The 9,351-nt window shown below is 33.8% G+C and overlaps 1 protein-coding gene and 2 long non-coding RNA genes across 4 annotated transcripts; 2 read left to right on the top strand and 1 right to left on the bottom strand.

Annotated features, from left to right (window-relative positions):
• The first annotated feature begins 2,381 nt into the window (after positions 1–2,381).
• Positions 2,382–9,351, top strand: LOC105118578 (uncharacterized). The gene is made up of 2 exons (XR_840984.1): positions 2,382–2,618; positions 8,989–9,351. It is a non-coding gene; the product is annotated as an uncharacterized LOC105118578 (long non-coding RNA).
• Positions 2,961–8,566, bottom strand: LOC105118577 (mediator of RNA polymerase II transcription subunit 15a-like). 2 transcript variants are annotated; one of them, XM_011016546.1, is made up of 6 exons: positions 8,400–8,566; positions 7,119–7,992; positions 5,901–5,971; positions 4,775–4,849; positions 3,488–4,498; positions 2,961–3,372 (listed from the first exon to the last, which is right to left on the bottom strand). In XM_011016546.1, exons 1-6 carry the CDS (start codon positions 8,526–8,528, stop codon positions 3,157–3,159), a joined length of 2,376 nt encoding a protein of 791 aa, XP_011014848.1. In that variant the 5' UTR covers positions 8,529–8,566; the 3' UTR covers positions 2,961–3,156. The 2 variants fall into 2 exon arrangements, with proteins under 2 accessions (XP_011014848.1, XP_011014850.1); XM_011016548.1 differs by having other exon boundaries at positions 7,440–7,992; positions 8,400–8,564.
• LOC105118576 (uncharacterized) lies at positions 5,950–7,453 on the top strand. Its single transcript, XR_840983.1, has 2 exons — positions 5,950–6,287; positions 7,422–7,453. It is a non-coding gene; the product is annotated as an uncharacterized LOC105118576 (long non-coding RNA).

Below are 9,351 nucleotides of genomic sequence, written 5' to 3'. Positions count from 1 at the left end.
TCTCATTAATTAAAAAATTATTTTAATTGAGACATTATTTTTGTTTTTATTTTTATTTTTTAAAAACTTTTTATAAAAAATATCATATAAATTTTGGTTCATTAATAACTTTTGGTTGTGCTATCAAAATTAAATTATTAAAAAAATTAAAAAAATAATATTAAAATCACACTATTAGTATTAGAAAACATATGATAAATTATTTTAAAACTAAATAGTTGATTATTATCTTAATTTAATTTTTATTTTGATTTTTAATTCATATGTATGTTTTATATTACGTGGAAACTTGATTATTATAGTAAAATGGAACATTAATTTTATGAATTATTTAAGGTGTTCTAACAATCTTAAAACAATTTATTTTTTAATATATTTGTTCTGTGTATATTTGTTATACATGTAATAAATAATCTGTCAAGAATAAATTAATTATGACTATATTAAATTCCTTGTCCTTTGTTAAAATGATTTAAAAATAGTTTAATTTTTAAAAAAAAGTTAAATTCCAATAGTTTAATTTTAATAGGAAAAGTAAAGTGTATATACCTTCTGTTAAATTCCATGACTATGTTAAATTCCTTGTTGTATGTTATCTATATACTTGTTGCATTTGAAATAATATATGTTAAATGCAATTCATTTAATTGGAATTTTTTTGTTTAAGTTACATATAGATTATTTTAGTTGTTAGAGACATCTCAACAACTATAAACAATTAGTTTTTTTAAATAGATATATATATATATATATATATTGTTTTTTTATAACAAATAAAAAAGAGATTCCAATCATATATAACATAGTAGTTATTTCAAAAGAAAATCAATTAAAAATCATCAATCATAACATTCTTTAAATTGTGCTAAATTAAATCTTTATATTCTAACATATAAGTATAACATCTCACAGTCATTATATTTACACACTTTCAATCATCTTGAGTGCTATCGAGTGAGTTATAGAGATTATAGTTTTTAATTGTACAATCTACTTTATGAGAGAATGAATCTTGTTACAAACAAATTATAATTATAAACAAGAGCGGAGCTAGACACATTTCACAGGGGAGGTTAAAATTAATATAATAATATATATTATTAAAAAACTTATTTATTTAAATTAAAAAGTATTAAAAATTTTAAAAATTTAAAATGTTTTGCAGGGGCCCGGGCCCCTGCTTGCCCTCCCTTGGTTCCACCCCTGATTATAAACATTTGTGAGTTTGGATAAATTCCTAGCATCAGTGATGTATTGTCATCAAGAGAAAAAACTTCAAATTGTATAATTTCTCGTTGTGGATTTATCAAGTGCACTGTATATTTCAATTAGATTAGTAAAAAAGTACAATACTCAAGTACAGTTAGTACTTGAGGTGTGGATGTAAGCTTACCGAACTACATCAAAAACCAAGTTTGCAATATCTATTTACTTTAAATACTTTAATTATATTGTTGATTATTGTGTTGTATGTGTTTAGTGTATTTATTTGTATTATTTGACATAATTAGTGAAACACCTCATCACCTCTTTGGATGCTAGTGTTGCTTTAATCCTAGAATTATGTAAGTATCAATTAAATTTGTTTTTATCATAACTTTAGAAAAGTGCATATTGTCGAAAGAAAAATATTTGTATTGTTATAGTTTCTATTGAAAATTCCATTGTGTCTCATAGTAAAACAAATAAATAAAAACATAATTGCAAAGTTAAATTGTTTATTAATTTTTTTTTTTTGTAGAATTAGTGTGTTAAATTTTTGTGATTTATTTTAATTAATATTATTTGAGATTATATAAGTGTGATATATAATTGCAAAGTTAATCTTGTTATTGAGATAATAGATGGATAAAACTATCTATACAAAATAATATTATAATCACATTTCTATTACCAAAGAGCAAGTAATAAATTGTTTTATGATAATTTATTGTCAATCTATTAATTTTAATTTGTGGCTATTCATATAAAATAGATTTCTAAAATTGGTATTGAGATTTCTAAAACTAGAAGTGAATACACGGACAATGATAAAAATTTATTTTTTATGGATGTTAAAGCCATGAATATTTTATATTATGCAATGGGTTAAAGTGAATTTGATAGAATTATATTCTATAAAAATGCTTAGAGATATATAGCATGCTTTAAAAGTAACTCACCGAAAAACTAATAATTCAAAAAATCTAAAATTTAAATGTTAATTCATCAATATGAATTGTTTGAAATGTTCGGTGAATTCATAGCTAAAATGTTTATTAAAATGAGTAAAATAACTAATAGTTTATTAGTTTGGATGGTTTTAGTAATGCTGAAATTATAGAAAATTGATCATTTAAGTTGATTTTTTTATATAGATAGAAATCAGATCATTATAAATTTAATAAACTATTTAAAGTGTTCCAATGGAAACAAAAATTGGTGTTGTGAATTTGAGTCTGTATTGTTCTCTGCTTTCCTTTTGGTTTTTTTCGCTTGTCCCTTCCTGAAAATTTGTGCTCCGCTTTTGCCTTCTACCTGCTGCTTAGTTTAGGGTATTAAATTTCTTTGTTTCTTCAGAAGATGCCTTACTCTTTGTTGATATATATAAGTGAATTAGTTGCAAAACAGGGGAGTCTATGTGAAAACATTATAATAGCATTTACTCTGAGTAAGAAAACTTTTATGCATGCACTGTAGTTGACAAAGAAAAGAAGAGAAATCCCTTTAATTTATGAAAATGCAACGAGTTACCCTCACCTCACTCTGCAATATGTATCAGTGTTCATTGGCTACTGCAAGTGCCAGCAGTAGCTGTCCATATATGATTTTGGATGTAGAGATTATATCACCAAAACATTCAACTTTATAGTGAGAAACTAGGAAACCATACACTATATATTGTGGCTAATTGATTTTTGTCTGCTGCTTTTGTACTTTTAAGATCACTACCACTTCAACCCTGTACAAGTTAAAACAAATAGAAGGCCCCAAATCCAACACTATTCATTTAAGTTCAGTTGCAACTCAAGTTTCAAATTGAAACACCAGTGCTCATAGCAATAGATTAACCTTGAAATTTAAAGCGGAACAAGCTTCATGCAGCCATCCAAGAGGTCATCATCGAAAGAAGATGTTACACAAGACGTTCCAACAAAAATTACTTCCCAGCACTTTTTATTCCCTCGAGTTCCCATCTTGTGAGAAACACGTGAAAAATAAAAAAGACAAAAACGAAAGAAGATGACATCCTGTCATTGCTACCAAATCCTCACCAGCTGCAGCTTTAGATCCATTACCAGCTGCAGAACCAGTAATTCTGTCAATCATACTGACAACGGAGCCAATGTCACCGACAGATGCACTAAGTGCTTTGGGAGACAGAGATTTCACCTGGGAAAAAAAATTGCAGCATCACCATCACATTCACCAAGAAGTTTCTTTCTTTTCCAGAAACCTCCCAAATAAGGGTGGGGTGGAGTAAAACCAAAAGGAGAGCATCACTAACCGCTTTAATCAAGCGCTCAAGTGGTTGCTCCGTAACATTTGACTTGCCAGAAACAGTTGTCAAAGCACCGCCATGAACACCATCAGGACTGGTAAACTCTGCAAGCAAAGGTGATGCAGATATCCCAGGAGCGCCAATTGCAAGGGATGGAGCCAGTGCTTGTGCAACAAATGGTTGGTGTACAATATTTCCAGTATTTAAGAGTGAGGAAATACCAGAAACTGGTTTGTCAGAATCTCCAGGCATAGGAGCATCCGCTTGCTGGTGTAATTGCTGCTGCTGCTGCTGCATCTGTTGATTCTGCATTAAATTCTGGCGTTGCTGCAATCGTTTAAGCTGCTGTGTTTGTAGCATCTGTTGTTCATGCTGCTGTTTTAGATGCTGGTGTTGAATCATACTGGAATTCGACTGAAGGGGAATATTTGGCTGCAGCAAACTTGCCCCTCTTTGTGTTGACATTGTGTTGACATTGGTTGATTGGGAAATGCTCATGAGATCCTGTTGTACAGATCCTACAGGTGTCTGCTGCAATGAGTTCAGTGCATTTCCTTGTCCAGAATCTAAATTGGAGCCTGGTTGTATTGGATTGATCATGTTTGATTGTGACGTTGAATCCCCAGATAAAGTTGAAAGAGAATTATGCAGCAAGCTTGACATATTGTTCTGCTGCATCTTTGGTACAGAACCTTGCATATTCATTGATTGCAACTGGGGATTCAGTTGATTTTCATGGGACTGCAATTGAGGAACTTGAGATTGGGGTTGCTGCATAGGTTGAATATGAGGTTGGGGAGGTTGTCCTTGCTGTAGATTAGGAATAGGCTTCCTGTATCTGCTTGGGTTTAGAAAACCTACAATCTGCTTCTCATAGAAACCCAATTTATCCTTGAAAGTAGGTGTGATGTTGTTTTTAGAGACCTGTAAGAATGATATCATGCGCTCCAACATGACCTTGAATACCTTCAGCTTTTCAAGATGTTCTGACTTTGGTTGTTGCGGACAAGAGTCATACTGAAAAAGCAAAGTTAACATACACGAGAATTAAAAATTGCATTGACACTTTGTAGCAAAACTAGTAAACATTAGTGAAAAAAATGTTTCTATTCCAATTCTTCTGTGTCAATGCTTGGTTGTGGGGTGGTTGGGGGTTGGGGAGGTAATTAGTGCAGATGATACAGTGACAAGCAATGCTGATGGGGAAAACAAATTAATACAAAAGCTCAACTGTGGGGGTTTCTGAATCATGTGTGGGCAAATAAATCGGAAAACATTACAGAGACAATTTACCTGCTCTAATTTGGTAGCAATTCTCTGGTACATTTCATTTATTTCAGGCAAATACGTTTCCTTCATTACTTTGATCTAGGAAGTACATATAACCAGCAAAACATTATCAATCATATGCTTGATTTCTTCACGTGCCAGAGTCAGAAAGAAACATAAGCAAACTTGAGAGAATTGATAATAAATAAATAAATAAAATGGCAGAGGACAGCACATATTGTTTGAGATAAAAATAGCAGAGTGGAATCAATGCTGAAAACTCAAAAGAGAATATCATTATTGATTGCATGCAAAGATGCAAAGGATTGTGTAGTTCCCACTTCAGACAAGATTCAAGGGTTGGTCAAGTTCAGTTACTTTGTCTCATGGCAAACTACAATCACCATTGTTTTCTATTGTTCTAACTCAAGTCAATGGATGTCATGACTTTGGTAAACACTTCTTAGCTTTATAACATGGGATTTATAACCCTTATATCCTAATTATCAACAACCATTCCTATTCCTGTTTTAGTACCCTCCCAGGCACAAAAAAATTGACTTCATCAAATATGCAGTTATGAATTGCAACTTCATCAAACAGCCATTAAACGATTCAGAATTTCAACCTCGTTTTCTAAAAAATTCAACAATACTGGACATGGTCATGATTCAATGGATTAGGTCCACTTATTTTCCTTTCTTCCATGGTCACATGTTTCAGAACAAATTTGATTGTAATCCTGAAAATAACTGTTCACTTAACCAAATATAACAATGACCATTCAGAAACAGTTCACTCTTGTTTTCAAGTCTGTCTGTCTATTACAGTAAGAAGTATTGTCAATTGGACTTGTTGGAAATAATAAAATAATAACTCACCACACAATAAATGTATGGAAATACAGGGAAAAAATCGAAAGGGAGAGATTTGCAATAGAATTGTTGTGTCAGTACGAAGAAAATAACCCTCTTGACCTAGAAATCTGAATATTTTACCTTTAATCATCTTATCAGTAATTTATCGTTTCTTAGTTCCATAGCTGAATAAAACTCCCTTGTACCAAATTCCAGGAGACCTTTTCCATTGAAATCTTGCAAGACTGACATACATGAACTTCGTCTAATGAACAGTAAACCACAGAAATTACCTTTTGGTAGAGCTCCTCCTGCCAATCAGCACCATTTGCATGTCCAGTCTCTGCTGTAGAATCTAGGGACGCTACAAAAATTTTGATGCAGGCAAAATAAAATAAAATAGAATTCATGTATTTTTTTAATGTTTTCCGCACACAAGGGCATTTCTGTAATTTTTACACTTTCTGAAAATTATGGAATGTTGTAGGTCTTGGTTTTATTTCTATTTAGTATTTTATTGTTCCTAAAGAATAAGGAGCTTTATTAGGTTTTCCCTATCCTAGATAGGACCATTAGTATTTTCCTACATAGGAATACATGTCCTTTTTGGACTTGGAGCTTGGAGTACTAGGAACTCCATCTCAACGTTATGTAATCATTCAAACAGACAGAGAAACCACGCCCCCACCCAACCAAAAAAAAAGAAAAAAGTGATCATTATATATTAAAAAAAAAGGCTCAAAAAACTTATCATGGAAGAAAAACTCGAAAGTGAAACTTTACCTCCTAACCAGGAAAATCTTCAAAAACCATCTCAATCATAAAATATAGATAGTCATGCATCACAGTCCTTGTTCCTTAACAAGTTAAGGATGAAACACTTCACATGCCTTGCAGAATTAGCATTGAGGAGGTGATCATGAGATTTTTCCAGCAAGGTGATGATTTATCAGCACACCAAACCTTAAGTGCCTCAGAGTTAATCCACTTGCCAATTTCTTTCTTCCCATAAAAATCAATTGGCTGATGATTAGTTACCCTAGCGTCAAATGCATTGTCCAGTTATACATATATTTTTAAAATTCATGTCCGTTAAATTCAAAATGAGAGGTGAACAGTTGGTGCAACGAGCTGGAGGGCATGATGTGGTAACAAATGAGTGTGATTGCAATGGTTTCAATAGCAGTGGCATCAGTAGCACATAAAACTACCAAAAGAGCATTGCTGACTTGAACCATTATGAGAGGTGAACAGTTGGTGCAATGCACTGGATGGCATGACGTCGTAACAAATGTATGTGTGATTGCAATGGTTCCAATAGCAGTGGCATTTCTGATTCCATAAGTGGCAGCCGTAGCTCATAAAGCTACCAAAAAGAGCATTCCTGACTTGAACCATTATTGTATTTTCAAGAGATTTAAATACATATGTTATAATCTAACATGAAAGCACAAAGCTGCAAATTAAAGTAGGAGCAAGGCTAGAAAGCTGCAAGGATGAGAACAACTTACTTGAGGACGTTTCTGGAAGGGCTCTTTGAGGTTGATATAACTGCTTTTGCTGATCAATCACATTTGACTGTTGAAGCAAGGAGACTGATGCTTGAAGCCTTTGCTGCAGATCATGTTGTGATGGATTTGATTGCTGTTGCAACTGTCCAGGCTGTGATTGAATCTGTGCCATCAATTGCTGCTGTGGCAGCTGTGAGTGTGACTGCTGCCCTTGATTCAGCAACAAAGCACTTCCACTTTGTTGTGCTTGCTGCTGCAGCGTAACCTTGGGCTGTTGCAGCATGTGTAGAGAGTGCTGATTAGATTGCATGCTTGAGTTACCAGGCTGAGCTCCATGCAACTGCTGTTGCTGTAAACCAGTGACATTACTTTGAGGGCCCAACTGTTGCTGATGCATGCTTGAGAGGTTATTTTGTTGAGCCATTAACTGCTGCTGCTGCAGATTTTGAAGGTTATTCTGCTGCCCCAGCAATCTCTGCTGCGGCAAGTCCCCAACAGTGTTTTGCTGTCCAATTAATTGATTTTGCGACATGTTAGTGGTATTTGATTGTTGCCCCATTAGCTGCTGTTGTGGAGGCAATAGTGGCTGCAGCATCATTGGTGTTTGCTGCTGATGAATACCAGCTGACTGTTGAGGTTGTTGCTGCTGCCTGAGGACTGATTGTGGATGTTGCTGGACCATTGGTTGTGTTGACTGTTGAACAGAAGATGGTTGGTTCTGTTGAAGACCAGAGACGGTTTGCATCATTGAAGGCTGCATAGCATTATTACCTCCTGGATCCAGGGGTTTGTTATCATTGCCAGTGGGTATGGTATTTTGAGACTTGGTCTCCATTGTAAGCATCTTCAGAGATATTTTACGCAGATAGTCAGACTGAAATCAGATATCAATAACAAAACATTAGATCTCTGAGCAGTCCATGTTAGAAGAGAAGGGGGAAAAGAGATATAAGCTCTTTCTAATATGCTAGGCTTTCTGTATTTGCATCTTTTGTGAGGATATACTTCTGTGTCCCCTCTTTTTATTTAATTATTTATGTATTGATTCGTTATTTGCATTTTGCACACTTCCCTTGTACTTGAAAAGGACCTTGGTCATGATAAAAAAAAAAACACTTGTCATGAGAATTAACAAAAAGATGAGAACTTCTATAGAATGACCAGTGAGGAAGTGTGGACACACTACACACACGTGTACAAGCATGAATCCACAAACTTATGCATGTGTATATTCATGTCTAGAGAATATCCAAATTATTGAACCTAGCATTAGCCGAATACCTGATTGGTCGCGGCAGTATAAATCTTTTCCTCAAACCGCACGGCAATTTTCTTGAGTTCTTGTAATCCCTCCTGACCAGTAAACGGAAGATGCCTCTTTAATGTCTCCATTCTGCACATGTAAAACATTGCATTTAATTTTTAATGACAAGGCAGGTATAGAGAAGTTAGCAGTAGAGAGAAAGAACCGTGAACTCATCATATATACAACAGAATCATTAACAAAAAGTAAAAACAAATAACGATATAGCCGAGTGTCAGACAAGTAATATATGGCATCAAAATACAGACATCTATTTTTACTTCCTTTCCCTGTATTATTCCAGAGGTAGGACTTTACTTGGCCACCCTTCTGTCTAAAATTTTAGTTACAAGCTTCATGGTTAATTTTCTTGAACTGGAAGAACCTTCCATTTATGGCTATGGCTATGCTCCAAGATATATAAGTGCATTAGTTGAAAACCAGGGCAACTCTGTAAAAACATTACAGTAGCATTTACTCTGAGTAAGAAAACTTTTATACATGCACTGTAATTGACAAAGAAAAGAAGAGAAATCCTTTTAATTTATGAAAATGCAAAGAGTTAACCTTATCTCACGCTGCAATATATACTCTACAGTGCTCATTGGCTACTGCAAGTGCCAACAGTAGCTGTCTATATGATTTTGGATGTAGAGATATCACCAAAACATTCAACTTTATACTGAGAAACTAGGAAACCATACACTATTGTGGCTAATTGATTTTTGTCTGCTGCTTTTGTACTTTAAGATCACTATCATTTCAATCCTGTAGAAGTTATAGCAAATAGAAGGCCCAAGTCCAACACTATTCATTTAAGTTCAGTTGCAACTCAAGGTTGACATTGAAGCACCAATGCTCATGGCAATAGATTAACCTTGAAATTTAAAGCGGAACAAGCTTCATGCAGCCATCCAAGAGGTCATCATC

The sequence above is a fragment of the Populus euphratica genome, unplaced genomic scaffold, assembly GCF_000495115.2.
Source record: "Populus euphratica unplaced genomic scaffold, PopEup_1.0 scaffold2048.1, whole genome shotgun sequence".
Classification (NCBI taxonomy): Eukaryota; Viridiplantae; Streptophyta; class Magnoliopsida; order Malpighiales; family Salicaceae; genus Populus; species Populus euphratica.
This window is presented reverse-complemented; position numbering and strand designations above follow the sequence as displayed.